At 38.6% G+C, this 16,084-nt stretch overlaps 1 protein-coding gene across 1 annotated transcript in view; it reads left to right on the top strand.

The window, feature by feature from the left end:
• LOC135197983 (serine/threonine-protein phosphatase PP1-gamma catalytic subunit B-like) overlaps positions 1–15,856 on the top strand; it is a 37,475-nt gene extending 21,619 nt beyond the window's left edge. The window contains 9 exon segments of the mRNA XM_064225300.1: positions 7,161–7,366; positions 7,913–8,020; positions 8,287–8,375; positions 9,364–9,434; positions 10,047–10,097; positions 10,099–10,125; positions 11,267–11,380; positions 12,656–12,799; positions 13,128–15,856. Coding sequence (XP_064081370.1) covers positions 7,161–7,366; positions 7,913–8,020; positions 8,287–8,375; positions 9,364–9,434; positions 10,047–10,097; positions 10,099–10,125; positions 11,267–11,380; positions 12,656–12,799; positions 13,128–13,160 — 843 coding nt within the window. The 3' untranslated portion in view covers positions 13,161–15,856.
• Positions 15,857–16,084: the final 228 nt, after the last annotated feature.

Consider the following 16,084-nt stretch of genomic DNA (forward strand, 5'->3'; position numbering starts at 1 on the left):
AAGAAGAAAAAGAAGAAGAATAGAATATATATATATATATATATATATATATATATATATATATATATATATATAAGCATGGCAAGATATGATAATAACCTAGTGGCTGTCGCCAAAAACATAAAAACAAGCCACGCGGGAATTGGCCACCCCCACCCCCCCCCTGCTTTTATTATCATGTTTTGCGGCGACAAGACGAAGGCGCAGAAGGCGCCTCTACTGCTGCAACACATTTAATTATCATTATCCCCCTCCCTCGCCCCACCCCGAACTGAGAGCTTTCCTTCCCGGAGGCCGCACGAACCGCATTCATAACTTTGCAGGCATCTTAGATTATCGTCCGAAACAATTTGGCGAAAGTTTTCTCTCTTGATGATGATGATGATAATAATATTCTAGCGTTTGTTTGTTTGTTTGTGTGCGAGGGGGGAGGAAATGGTAGGGGGTGTGTCTGTGGGGGGAGGAGAAGAGGATGGAGCGTAAGTCCGATAGCACTTTGCACAAGGCACTCGCAGATTCTCCGTTAGTAGTTGTATACCCCTTTTCCATTGTAATCTCCCCTCCCCTTCCTCCTCCTCCTCCTCTCGTTATCGTCTTCCCTTCCCCTTCAAGTATATATTGCCTTGATGAAGAGAGAGAGAGAGAGAGAGAGAGAGTGGAAACTAGCAGAGCATCGTAACTTAGAAGTCTTGCTGTCTGGATGGAAGGGAACGTTCCTTTGCCCTGTAATGGGAAAGTTTCCCAATTCTGCACATTTATTTCCCCCTGTTAGATTTCTTGGCGTCATAACTCCTCCGTTTTCTTGTTTATTCTCAGCCGCTCAGTGACACTTCTTAATTTTTTTCCATTTCTAACTCATTCTCGTGCTATATAAGGAGAGGGAGGTTGTGGATTTCGTAAACACGAGAAACTTGACCAACATAGTTGCGTCATCGTCGGACGATCCTTAGTTGCCTGCCTCTTAGGTCAAGGCGCCGCGGCTGGAATACAGATGATGAAAGTTCAGTGCTAACTTTCGTATTTTTCAACTGCGACAGAAACCCGCTGAGAAATATTGTGCCACTGCACACTAAAAGGCTCCCGTTGCCATTGGTAGATACAGGAACGTTTCCAGCAAGCAGTGTAAAGAGAAAATAGACACAAGGAAAAGTGGACGAGCATAAATTACCCATGTGACACTCAGTTCTACGCTTTTTCTAAAACTTCCAACCACGTTTGTTCTAGCTAGAATATAGAATTTAGACCAAAGGCCAAGCGCTGGGGCCCATGAGATCATTCAGCGTTGAAACGGAAATTGAGAGTTGAACGGTGTCACAAGAAGAAACGTGGCAGCTGCTCTATGAAACAATTTTTAGGGGAGAGTGGAAAGTAAGAGGGAAGAAAAAATATGAAAGGTTACATGAAAGGGGTTGCAGCTAGGGGCCGGGGGGTGGGAGTTGCGGGGGGGGGGGGGGGGGGGGGGGGGGGGGGGTTGGGGGGGGGGGGGGGGGGGCTGCCGCAAAGTAACGCTTGCATTGCACCGTATGAGGTGCACAGAGGGCACTACCCCTCCGCCCCCTACGGGGGACTTTTGTTCCAAAACTTCCTGATAGTCGAGCGTTTATTTCTATGCCAAAGGGCCTTCGATATATATATCAGCTTTCAGGAAGTACTGGCCGAGGAATTGCGATACATAAAGGACACCCTGTCGAATTCATCTAATGCAGAAGCGTGTCTCTCCATATGTGCCTTTGTCATTGAAATCTGTTCCATATAGTAGATATGTAAGAGGTTCTGCTATTATCCTGGACTTCGTTAGCGAGTACCAATGACATAGAAGAGCTGTGAATTGTTCACTATTAATCTACAGTTACTTGGTGAAAGGTTTTATTCTTTATTTTCACTTGAATTCCCGTAGATTTTGTCATAATCAGCTGATATGATTCCATCTCACACGATATCTCTTCAGATGGACTAACAAGTCTTTGAGACATTCTAATTTTGTAACTCTCTCTCTCTCTCTCTCTCTCTCTCTCTCTCTCTCTCTCTCTCTCTCTCTCTTTCTGATTTTTAGATGTATTCCTTTTGTTGTATATTGTTTTGGGGATTAATATTGGTTTTTCCATTTATGTAATATGAAGGTGTTTGCTCTCTCTCTCTCTCTCTCTCTCTCTCTCTCTCTCTCTCTCTCTCTCCTTATTTCATGTACCATTGAGAAGGCAGGAATGCAGACAAGAAAGTCCCTGGATTAAAAACTAGGGAAGCTTCCAAGGATCTTCTCAGTTTCACGTCCAAGGAAAATTTGAATATTTTATGCCAGTTCCTGTCTAAAGTACAATGCACTTCGTATCTCCTTTCGTTCTCATTGCTAGCAGGGTATCAAGATTCCCTGCAGAGTATCAGAGTCCCTACAGAGTATCAGATTCCCTGCAGAGCGTCAGTACCAGATTCCCTGCAGAGTATCAGAGTCCCTACAGAGTATCAAGAGTCCCTACAGAGTACCAGATTCCCTGCTGAGTATCAGAGTCCATGCAGAGTATCAGAGTCCCTACAGAGTATCATATTCCCTGCAAAGCATCAGTATCAGAATCCCTGCAGAGTATCAGAGTCCGTGCAGAGTATCGGACCGCCTGTAAGAGTATCAACATCCTTGTTGAGTATCAGATTCAATGCAGAGCAACAATATCAGATCCTGCAGAGTATCAGAGTCCCTATAGAATATCAGATTACCTGCAGGGATTCCCTGCTGAGCAGCAGATATCCCCCTCAAGACCAGGACACTAGACACAGACGCACATGACAGCATGACACCTTGAATACGTTATGATAACGGAATGCCCAATGAAGACGCATGTCCTTATTCACTTGTTTACTCTCCATACACGGACTGAGAGAGAACCTCAGCTTCCGGGATGCAGCCATTGATTGAGAGGGCGAGAGACGACGAATGAGGTGCTCACATGATTAACACCACCAACACCCCCGCCCTAACTCCATCTTGATTTTCGTCTCTTCAGGTTCCCTCTATGGTGAAGACCTTCCTCCCAGCTTGGCCCTTTCTTTGCCTTGAAGGCAGGGAGTGCTAGTTCCCTCAAGGCCTTTCTTGCAGCTATACTCTGTTTTTTTTTCATCTGTCCATCCGCCTGTGGTGTTTGCGCATGGTAACACTTCGTCCTGGGCTCTAAATAATATCCTATTTCGAATATTAACGAATATTCGCATACAGTAAATTATTAAAACACTTTCCAGTTGCAATTTTACACCAAGATATCCTTTTATTTACCTAAAACTTACACATAGCTTAACTATTTAAAGCACGGGACGCAGTGTTACCATGCTCAACCACCACAGGCGGATGGACAGATGGAAAAAAACAGAGTATAGTTATTATTATTATTATTATTATTATTATTATTATTGGGCACAGTTTTCCGTGTCGAAAATGATGATAATGGTTGCAGGTCCACAATAATATATCATGTGAGAGTTGTTTGTCTTTAATAAATATTAATGGCTTTCGAACCTAGCACAAGGTTCGAAAGCTATTAATATTTATTTAAAGACCATCAACTCTCACGTGATTTATTATTGTGGACCTGCAACCATTATTATTATTATTATTATTATTATTATTATTATTATTATCATTAAGAATAACCAAACATTCAGCTTGCATTACAAAGCTTGGAGGTGGTAGATAAATAAAAAAGAAAGAAAGCTGGGAGACGGTAAAAAGTTAATAAGAACAGAAATAAATCAACAGAATAAGAGAAAACGGAGAGACAATAACAAGTGAATTACGATAGCCGTAAATTAACGAAATTAAATGATTGTATAGATATGGAATACAACGTAAGCAGTTCATCTCCGTATTCATAATATAAAGTCAGCTACAAGTAGCATAGCGCCTGGCCACTGATGTAGCCTTGTATGCTAAAACCCACGTGGCTTCCACAGCACGCGATCGCTCGCTGGTGCGTCTACTCTCAGAATCTTTCCTTAGTTACGCCCAATGGGTTTTCGGGGTGTCCGGGGGTGGGGGTCATTATCTTTATGATATTTACACCTCCCCTTGCAGTAGAGAAGTGCAAAGAAGGCCTGTGAAAAGCCCACATTGGGCTGCACAAAAGTGCTGTGATACACTTAGCTTTCTTGATGGTGTGAAGTCTCCTGCAGATAGCTCGGTTGTGAGAGCTGTCGAGGTGCCCTGCTTTCACGAGTCACTGTAATTTTATGTTGCATTCACGTTTATATATATATATATATATATATATTATATATATATATATATATATATATATATATATACGTATTTATAAGTTTGTTCCATATGAATAGGGGTTACCTCGTGAATCAACAACAACAACAATAATAATAATAATAATAATAAAAAGAAAACATTGGTGTTAAAGTCTGTTTCTCAGAAACAGGTAGACAAGAATTAAAAGTCTGTGACTGGTTTCACCCTTCGTCAAGTTCCTGTTCCATCTGGTAGCAGAGAGGGCCTTCTTCATTCCCATTCAGCTCCCACCGGCGAACTTTAATTCAGAATTCAGCTCGGACGAGGGTTACGTCTCTCTCTCTCTCTCTCTCTCTCTCTCATCTTCGAGAGCCATCCAAAGAACACCCCTTTTCCTTCCGTTTCCAATTTTCAGCGCCTCTCAGCTCCCGACGTCAAAGGCATCTCTCTCTCTCTCTCTCTCTCTCTCTCTCTCTCTCTCTCTCTCTCTCTGTCACCCCATCTGATAATATTTTTTCCTTACTGACTTTCTGTCAGGTTGTCTGATTGTTAACTAATCATTGCTTTTACCTTTAATTTGTCTGAAGTTCCTCTTGATGAATTTTCCTCAAAGAGAACATTGCGTAACCTGCGGAGGATTAGTACCTTAACCGTCCCAAGGACCTAAAGTTTCTCTCGGTTTAATCGACGTTGCAGCGTCGCCGCAAACCAACTTCGGGAGGATCATTGATATTCCCGGAGGACACATCTCAATGCCGGAGGGAGACATGCGTGTAACACGTCAAACTGTCACTCTGGTTGTCATCCGGCCCATACTTTGGACCATTCTGTTGTCTACAGAGTTTAGTTTTGACGGAAATTCATGAACGCAAGGGAAAATGGTGTTTTATGGTAGTCAGGCTCAAGTTTCCACAGTTTTTCCAAAAAAAGATGTTCATTGGAAGATTATGTACATGAGAATCCGCTGAGGAATTATAGTTGTTTATACAACTTTATCTTGATGGAAATTCATGTGCCGTCCTGGAAAAGAGACTCCCTCGTTTCTGATTTGTAAGCCTTACATAGGCTAACTAACCCCCACCCCCCTCACCTCTCTTCTATGGAGAAGGAGCGCTATGGTAGTGCTCCTAAAATGTACGTATTTAGGTGTAATTCATTCATGGTGAAAGGTGTCTTTGCAAGGCAATGCCCAATTCCTTTTTTGTTGGGTTATGTCATGAATATTTTCGGCATCAAGGCTTCAGATGAACTATCCTGAAAGCATACATCCAGTTAGTCGTCTAAGTTACTTTTACATAAATAACTATTTTAGGTTTTTATATAAAAGAAAACAGTTTGGATTATGTTTACTCAATTGGCTATGCAAGTCTTGCAGCTGGGCCTTCTCCCGTAAGCCCTCCTTGAGGTACGCCAGCCAAGGCTGCAACTGGTTTGTTGACGTCACCAGCCAATTACACCTGATGCATCATTCATTTTTTCATAGGTGAAATATCTGTCACATGCTGGGCTCCAACCTCGAGAGTCTTTGTTCACAGTTTATCTTATTCGTACGTACGAGAGAGAGAGAAACTGCACCACAAGCTTCGGTCGTATTTGTGGGGTGATGTCGTCTTTCATAAGTTGTTCAATTATGTTTCAGGGTTTTGTCAAAGTCGTATACTTTGGCATATTCCAAAGCCTTGAAGCCAGTCATGAGAAGCCCCTTACACTGAAATCAAGTTAATCAGTCATTTCTGTTGTGCTGAAGGAAGATGACTCTTTGCACCGAAGCGTCTCATTGCGTGATCTGCCACGAAGAGTCACACCCTCATTCAAAGCGTCGTCATCGGGGCTTAGGATTTTGCATACCTGATTTGTGTTCGACGCATGTCCTTCCAAATATCTGACCTTGGTGAACCCATTGGCACACGAAAGTGACGTCAAAGCTTCAACGTCATAAACTCTTACCAGCTTGGCGCTTTCCAGGAATTGCGCTGTTTGAGGGAAAACAGTGGCGCTTTCTTCGCGAAGGAATCCACGCTTTCAGGTGGTAGTCGTGGAAGGCATGATAAATCTGCTGTAGCCGGCTACGGAGGTCGTCTCCCATCACACTAGCTCCCGTAGGCGGGTGCTGCCATCACTGTACTTCACACGGTGCACTGTAGGCAAGGTTCTTTGCAGCGTCCCTTCGTCCCCTATCTGCAACCTCCTTCATTCTTTCTATTATACCTCCGTTCATATCCTCTTTCCACAATCTTACTTTCCACCCCCTCCTAACAGTTGTTTCATAGTGCAGCTGCTTTGCGGTTTTCCTCCTGTTACACCTTCATGCCTCCTTTACTGTCAATTTCATTTCAGCGATAAATGACCTTATAGGTCCCAGCGCTTGGCATCAGACTTAAATCTAGTATTCCAATTCTAATTCCATAACGCTAGTTGCCCAAGGGTAACACCTTGAGGCCCACGGCACACCTATACTCGGAACACACCAATGAGAGACCCCAAGATTGATCCCACGGGGGTGACGATTTTGAGACCGTTTGCAGTCAAATTTAATTTTGTCTCTATTGTCCTAAGAAGAGAAGTGTGTAGTTTAGACGACTGTGGGGAGTTGCAGTCTTGTGGAGAGAGGGCACAGGGATAGCGGCCTTGTCTTAAAAGACGTAATGAAGCGATTCTCTTTGATGGAAGTCGAAGTCGCATGTTAGAAATTATAATATATATATAAATATAATATAAATATATACATATATATAAAATATATATATATATATATTGATGTATAATTGTATGTGTTTGTACTTGGATTCTAAATATTTACGATAATTGTTATGTTCGACTCGGTATCTAAATAATTCTCTAGCTCATCCGCTCTCTCTCTCTCTCTCTCTCTCTCTCATAATTTCACGTAACATTATAAAGGTACTTGTATCCTAACCACACATGTTACCCCCCTTTCCAGATCAGGATGGAGGAGACACAAATCAGGGCCCTGGTAGCAGCCGCACGCCAGATCCTCCTGGAACAGCCGACTCTGGTCGAGCTGGAAGCGCCCGTGAACATCATAGGCGACATCCACGGCCAGTTCAACGACCTACTTCGTCACTTCGACAAATTGGGTTACCCTCCTGACCAGAACTATCTCTTCCTCGGAGACTACGTTGATAGGTGAGGCTCTATCATAGATTGCTACGAGGGATGACCAGTCTCCTGGGGAATGTTAGGGGCCTCTTCATTTGATTTCTGTGAGCCGGAGCCTCTCTGGGAAATCGCATAGCTTTTGTTCGTATTAAGGGGAAAGGAATCGCAGATCACGTTGCATTTGTTCGTGTTATGATAAAAGATCTCAAATCACGTAGTATTTGTTCGTGTTATGACAAAAGAAAACGCAGATCATGTAGCATTTTTTCGTATTAAGTCGAGCGGAATTGCAAATCATGTAGCATTTGTTCATATAAAGACAAAAGAAATTGCGAATTATGTAGCATTTGTTCGTATGAAGATGACAGTATTTTTCTCACTTTAAAGCTTAAAGTTTATATTGTGTTCCATTATCTTGAAGCAACTGGTAATATCATTGTGAATCTGAATAATTTATTGAAGCTTTAAAATTTATCTGTAAAGTTATTTAATACATTTTTAAAAAATTCTTTCGACAAATCAATTATAAGTGAAATGTAATTCTTCTTACCCCCAATATCTTTCCCGTTTCAGAGGAAAGCAGTCGCTGGAGACCATATGTTTAGTGTTAGCATACAAAGTGAAATATCCCAACAATTTCTTTATACTCCGTGGAAACCATGAATGCGCTTCTATAAACAGGTAAGAGGGGTCTCTCTCTCTCTTAAATTTAATAGAAATGTCAAATTCTGCTGAAATACAGCGCTCATTATGTAAGCTCATTAAGTAGAGGATCTCTCTCTCTCTCTCGTGCTCTTGAATGTAATGCACGTGATAATTGAATTAGAGTCCCCTTCATCAAGTAACTTGAAAACACTAATTGCTTTACTTGCATTTTCGCAAGTATACTTAACCCAAACTCTTCTCTCTCATTCTTCATTGACTTATTGCGTCAATTCCTTTCGCAGAATATACGGGTTTTATGACGAGTGCAAAAGACGGTACAACGTGAAGCTATGGAAGACTTTCACAGACCTTTTCAACTGTCTGCCTCTCGGTGAGTAAAAATTTATTAAAAAATAAGTATATATAGAAAGCATTCGGGAATCTGTTCGATTCCCCTTTTCAGATACTAGAAAGCTCTCTATAGAGATTTATTATTAAATAGATATATTTGTATCCATGCATAACTGTGGATTTGTTTCTCCGTTGCAAGACTCATGCTACTACGAGTATTTTTCAGTTATTATTATTATTATTATTATTATTATTATTATTATTATTATTATTATTATTATTATTATTATTATTATTATTATTATTCAGTGGATTCCTATTCATATGGGACAAGTCCACAGGGACCAAAGACTATTATTGACTTAAAATTAAATCTTCCAAAAAAAATACGGTGTACTTTTGAAAGATAACGGAAGGTCGTAGGAAAAACAGAAAGAAGAGATCAGCTATCAGAGAAAAAATAAACAAAATAAGTAAATCGATCGATTTGTGAATAAATAATTTAAGCAGGAGAATTATTTTTAGAGTAGGATTGCATTGTATCTTTGGTAAAACTTCTGAGGTTGTAAATTGATAAGTCCTCTTACTTTTAACACAATTATTATTTTGGTTTAAGTTTAATTTTACCTAAGAATTAGGCTTTTACATTTGCTTTAAAATCTACGCCTGTGGGTTTCACAGAACAAAATGGGTATCAATTAGAGTATAATCTTCAGGCGATATAGCCTGTTAGTATGTATATATATTAATCTGAATTATATTAACAACAAAATGTACTTTTGTTGTACCAGTACGTATAAGATCGAGCCAACACTATAACGCAATTTTACTATTTAGTAACAACATCTATAACCACGATAATAAATACGTAATATGTCTTACACTTCTCCATATCTATTATCACAAAAAACGTCTGATTCCTGATTAGTGGTAGCATCTATAAACACGATAACAGATACGTAATATGTCTTTTGATTCTCAATATATCTCAAAAACATCTAATTTACGATCATCTGTTTTCCACACAGCTGCACTGATAGAAGGCACAATCCTATGTATGCACGGTGGACTGTCGCCAGACCTGCAGAGCCTTGACCAGGTAATGTCCTGCCTCCGTACTTGTACTGTACGTTTCCGTGTCTGCATTTTAATAGATTGCTTTACTGCGTCCGTATTTGTCCTTGGTATTTGATTCTTGCTTCATTTAAAAGTCGGGCTGAATGATGTGTCCTCACTTGTGGGTTTAGCACTCTCTCTTTCTCTCTCTCTCTCTCTGTATATATATATATATATATATATATATATATATATATATATGTATATATATATATATATATATATATATATATATTATATATATATATATATGATATATATATATATGTGTGTGTGTCACGCATATATATATGCTCATATGTTCGCGTATATATACTGTGTGTATTATATATATATATATATATATATATATATATATATATATATATATATATATATAGGGAGAGAGAGAGAGAGAGAGAGAGAGAGAGAGAGAGATGGGAAACACACTGCCCATCCTCAACCCTACTAGAAACTACTAGAAATTTACTAAAATATATATCAAGCACCGCTCCTATTTCCATTACATTTATCATAAAGTGAGATGAAGCAACTGCATTTGAAAGGGGAATATTGTATTCACTCAGGAGACTGAATGTATGAATATCTCTTTCAGATCCGCGCCATAGAGAGGCCGCTGAATGTTCCCGAATCTGGGCTCGTGTGTCGACATTCTCTGGGCAGACCCCGACGAGGTAAGATATGCTGCTTGTCTAAAATGTCAAAATACTTCATGTATTTTGACATTTATTGACATTTTTCTATATTAACTTTTTTTTGGAGGGAAGGGGCGGCGGGGAATTATAGGTAACAAGGATCGAAGATTCATGGAGCTGAGGTTTCTTTCAGTCTACAAAGATTTCTTTTTTTGTCCTCTGCATTTAACTTGAAAAGTTCCAATGTGAACAGAATTAGAATCAGGTCCTAACATAAACATTTCAATTCGTGTATCGGTTTTTTTTTTTTTGGCGGTGTGGGGAGGTGGGGTGGGCGGGGATTGCGGGTGGAACTTATAGGTAACAAGAATTGAAGATTCAGCTGAGGTTCCATTCAACGTTTAAAAAGTTCTGTTGATCTCCGTATTGAACTTGAAAAATCCTAATTTAAACAGAATACGAATCAGAACTTATAATGAACATTTCTGTTTCAATTTATGTTTTTTTTTTTTTTGGAATTACATTTAACCAGCAGTGAAGATTCAGCTGAGGATTCTCTCAGAGTTTAAAAAGGTTCTGTTGGTCTCTGTATTGAATTTGAAAAGTTCTGTGGTGAACAAACTATATCAGGACCTAAGATGAACAGTATAGATGGCGCCACTCAAGGAAGAAAGTTCCATCTCACTTTCCCAACTGAATATTTAGTTTAATAGACTTTCCCCTTTGACTTTCAGTGCCTCTGTCTTCCTTTCCACTCTCCTACGTTTATTCATGTGAATGATAAATGTTTATTATTATTATTATTATTATTATTATTATTATTATTATTATTATTATTATTATTATTATTATTATTATTCAGAGGGTGAACCATATTCATATGGAGCAAGCCCACAAAAGGAGCCATTGACTTGAAATATGGTGTTCATTAGGAAGAAGTAAGAGGGGGTAAAGGGAAATACGGAAAGAAGAGACCTCACTCATTAGAAAAAAAGATTAAGAAATTAGTGCATAATAAATTAATGAATAGATAAAAATATCTTAAAATGCAAGAGGAATAGTATTAGGGTTGAACTTCTGAAGTTCCAATTGCTTGACATCCTCTGGGAGGGAGTTTTCATACACCTAATTAAGTTTTTATTCACGTCATTGATTTTTCTTATTCATTTTTTATCTTTAGGAAGTACGAGGTTGGGCGCCGAATGACAGGGGCGTCTCCTGGACCTTCGGAGGCGACGTTTTAAAGGCCTTTCTGGAACACCATGACTGCAGCCTCGTCGTCAGGGCGCATCAGGTGAGCTGCCTTTTTCTCTCTGTCTTTTTCTCTTTCACTGCAAGGTTTCCTAAAACATCCTTGAAGTTTTTCCCTCTTTCTCTCTTTTCATTGCAACGTTTTCTAAAACATTTTCGTAGTCTTTTGCGTCTCTATCTCTCTCTCTCTCTCTCTCCATTGCAACGTTGTTTTCTAAAACATCGTTGTAATTTTTCCTCTCTCTCTCTCTCTCTCTCTCTCTCTCTCTCTCTCTCTCTCTCGAATGAATTAATCGTTTTTTGTAGTTATGAAAATAAATAGTTTCCTCTCTGTTTTTGCCAATTTTTAAAAATGATTTTATTGGAAAATCGCCTAAAATATTTTTTCATATGTTACTGATTGCTTTATAATCACGGTATGACAAATATAAGCTACATGTTTGAGGTCACTAAAATAAAGAAGTATAATATTCCACTCTAACTTACTATATCGACACAAAATGCAATACTTACAGACTTCTCGTAAGACCGAAGGGAAGCTGGTGATTTGTTAATTGTTGTCTGTCACAAATTCTCATTTTTGTTTCCAGAGCTCCTTTTTAAATGGGCCATTCGAATTATCTGTTATTATCACGCAATTATATAATTTTCATAAATTGATTATTAACATACAATGAAGGCATTGTCTTCGCGGAAAAATGAATAAACAAGTCATTTAGATGCGCCATTTTCATTCACTTATAATTAACATACAATGCGTGTTTCAAGGACTAATCCTTTCAAGCAACTTCGAAGTCATTGCCGTCATAGAAAAATGACTAAAAAAATTAAGTTATTATTATTATTATTATTATTATTATTATTCAAAAAACAGAAAGCTTTCGATGACCTTCATCGAAAACTTTCTGCTGTATACATTTTAAATAACAGAATCAAACAGGCATACTACTGTGGATTTACTTTCCCATTATTATTATTATTATTATTATTATTATTATTATTATTATTATTATTATTATTATTATTATTATTATTATTATTATTATTATTAAGAAGATAAACCATATTCATATGGAACAAGTCCACAGGGGCCGTTAACTTGACATTCAAGCTTCCAAAAAATATAATGGTACTATTCATTAGAGAGAAGTATCAGATGGTAAAGGGAAATACAGAAAGAAGAGCTCTCACTTATTGAAAAAGAAAAAATGTATTACTAAATAGATAAAAAAAATAGCATAACATTCATTTAGAATCATGATGATTTCATTGTCTCGTGTCCCTGAAAAACCTGACGGTCATTCCCTTCTTCCGTCAGGTGGTTGAGGATGGATACCAGTTCTTCGAGAAGAGGTCCATGGTGACGCTCTTCAGCGCGCCCAATTACTGTGGCGAGTTCGACAACGCAGGCGCCGTCATGGGCGTGAGCGAGGATCTCACCTGCTGGTTCAACATCTTACCCGTAAGTCTTTCCTCGAATACGTTTGGCTCTCTCTCTCTCTCTCTCTCTCTCTCTCCACTCTTTCCTAAAACACCCTTGTAGTCTCTCTCTCTCTCTCTCTCTCTCCATCGCACCATTTCCTGAACTCTCTCTCTCTCTATTACACCGATTTCTAAAAGACCTTTGTTGCCTTTTGCCACTCTCTCCATTGCACCGTTTTCTAAAACATCACTGTTTTCTAGAATATCCTTGTAGTTTGCTTATAATGCATTGTGCACATCAAGATTGATAGTTTCAATAAACGCCCTCGTAAACCTAGCCCTTACGACCCATTTCCTTTCTTTTGCAGCCTGACCGTCGCCGCGTCTACATCAAGAAATGAGGAAGAAGCCTCCTGGCCAGAATGAAAGAGATTATTTATTGACTACGTTCTCCCCCATCAGGAGAAACTGCACGATTCGCTCAGTCCAAGCCATATTGGTTACCGTAGCCAGAGCCCAGTCACTCACTCTCTCTCTCTCTTCATTTTCTTCGTACGACTTTCGCCTTACCAAGTTTGCCGCCGCCGCCGCTGCCGCTGCACTGCTGCTATGATTGTTATCATCATTGTCAATATACAGTCATTGTGTACCTGGGAAATAGGTATCTATTCTTGTTGCTACGTAGGGCTTTATTGATATGCTGCATATTAATGTCCTTTCGGTGTAAAGTGCATAGGGCTGTTATGAAGGCAGCGTATGCACACAATCAGACTACTTACTGCACTGTCACATTACACCCCTTGATCACACATTCTCTCCCTCTCTTCTCTTTTCTTACACTACCTCCCTCTTCATCATCTCGTGAAACTGTCTTCAAAACAAGCTATGCTTCGCTTCCTCCAAAAACAACGGCTGGACGAGAGACCGAACAGTTCCCTAACTAGTCAACATGTCGAGGAAAAGGCTGGATGTACGATAGATTTTTATCCGCTGTAACGTGTACGTGTGTCGTAACCCCTTTTGTGTCTTGCGGTATTATCTTACAAGAGAAAGAGAAGCGTTAGTGTGTTAGTATGTTGAGGAGGCAGCAATGCCAAGCCGGGGATGATTTCAGCGTGTGACGTATAAAAGATGTTCTCGCAACTGTGTGAGTGTGTTTTTGTACACATGTAACATGTTAGTGTTCAACTGCAATGTACATATTAGCTATTTATGAAACACTTCATACAACCATCCATGGGCCGTTTGAGATGACCAACGCGTCTCCTGTAGAGAGTTACGGAGCTATTTCTTGCTATACGGCGTTTCTGTACTTCTCGTTGGCGATGTTATTTTGCAGCGTCTTTTTTCGAGCCTTTGAAACTGCACATTCCTTTGTACTATGTACGTCCCTCACCGTCCTCCAGCATTGGGGAAGTGTATGCCCGGAGATATTGGTTATTAATGATATTTTCTGACTGAGCAATAAGTGAAAGTGTGTTATGATGCAGCATAGGTGATGTAATTCGAGTAATTTACAGGAATATTGTGAGAAATTTACCGAGGGGCTACCTAGTACTAGTAAACATGGCGTCCAACGGAACTAACACTTACAACCATAATAGTTGGTAAACACCTTATACATATATAATATATATATATATATATATATATATATATATATATAGTTATATAGTTCCGTTAGAAAATGTCATTAATAAACAATATCTCCGTGAGATCTTCCTTAAAGCTACCTTTTTTAATCACGGAGCCTTCCATCTTTTCTGGAGTCTGTTGCCTACAGAGAATGATTTGCAGATGCCCATCGTCGCTCAGCTCGGAAAATCCACTCCTTTTTTTCTCCCTTTTTTCTGGTAGTTTCCTGTTTGGTATAGAACTGTACTTTTTAGGGTTAAAACCTTCCTGCACCTCACTTGATAAGTTTTATCAGATTCTGTCCTGAAATCTTCCATGTTGAAATTTACACGCGTGAACTCACGTTTGATGTTGACAAAGTCATTGTAACCGTAACACATTCCATGGTTTCAGAGAAATATGAATAATTTCTCTTACTAAACAGTTTCCGGATATATACTTATACATATACATATTCATACTACTGTCACATATCTGTGACTATAATTCGGGTAGCACATCAGTGACTTCACTACAATAATATTGAAGTTTCAAAAGTTTCAGACGTTGACAGTAAATTCTATAATTAGTCTCAGTCCGAATGTTTATTAGCATAAACACCAGAGATACAATAAACTGAACATTGAGAGTTTATGATGAGCAAATAAATGAATGGACTCTTTAGGAAGTCCTCAGAGATGAAACATGGAAGGAGGGAATCCTTTTTTGCACCGCATCCTACCTCTGTAGTTTTAGGTTCGTTTCATCACCTCAGTAGTTCAAAAACTCTCTCTCTCTCTCTCTCTCTCTCTCTCTCTCTCTCTCTCTCTCTCTCTCTCTCTCTCTCTCAGGACTTCGTTTTATGCAATAGTGGCTTTTTCGAGAAAAGTTGGTCTAATAAGGTCTTTTTATTTTTATCCAAGTGGTGTGTTTAGTTATGATCTGTTAGTGATAAGTTTTACAGTATTATTATTATTACTATATTATTTGGTATTTTTGAAATAGGAAGTTTTTATCAATGGCGAGAAACAGATTGTAAACAAAAAATGTCATGCATGATGATTGCATTGCACCATTTCACCACGTCATTATATAATAAAGGCAAAGTTTCATACATGTGAAATATTCATTCATTGCATCACGAAATTTAAAAATATCTCCTGTAAAATTGAAAAGTTCATCCATTCCATTATTGTAATAAGCGTAAAAATTTATATAAAAAGAGTATGAAAACTGAAAGTATTTTCATTACACTTGTTTATATTAGTCTTTTTAGTTGAACTTTCACTTATTAGAATATATACGTTTTTGTGCAATTTTTTGCTTTTATTTATCATATATGAAATTGGTTCATTTATAGATAAGACTTTAGCAATAGGCCCTTGCAAATCACGAGAGTACAATCTCTTTGTTTTGTATTGGTTGCAGACTTTTTACAAGAATGATGTACAGTATTGCATAATAAAAGTACAAGTCATAGTTATTATTTATTTTATTTTTTGTTTCCTTTACTTTCAATTGTTTTTTTTTTTTTCAACGTTTACGTAGCAAAGCTTCTCAGGAGACAAAAATGTTAAGAAAGATATATATAGCACGCAGAATCCTTAATTATTTCAGAATATCATTTATAGCATCTTTCATCAGCCACGGCAGTACTTCCTTACCTGGTCCGCACACTTGAGGGTTGAAAGAACGCGCAAAATCATACAAA

This window comes from Macrobrachium nipponense, chromosome 21, assembly GCF_015104395.2.
Source record: "Macrobrachium nipponense isolate FS-2020 chromosome 21, ASM1510439v2, whole genome shotgun sequence".
NCBI classification, from domain to species: domain Eukaryota; kingdom Metazoa; phylum Arthropoda; class Malacostraca; order Decapoda; family Palaemonidae; genus Macrobrachium; species Macrobrachium nipponense.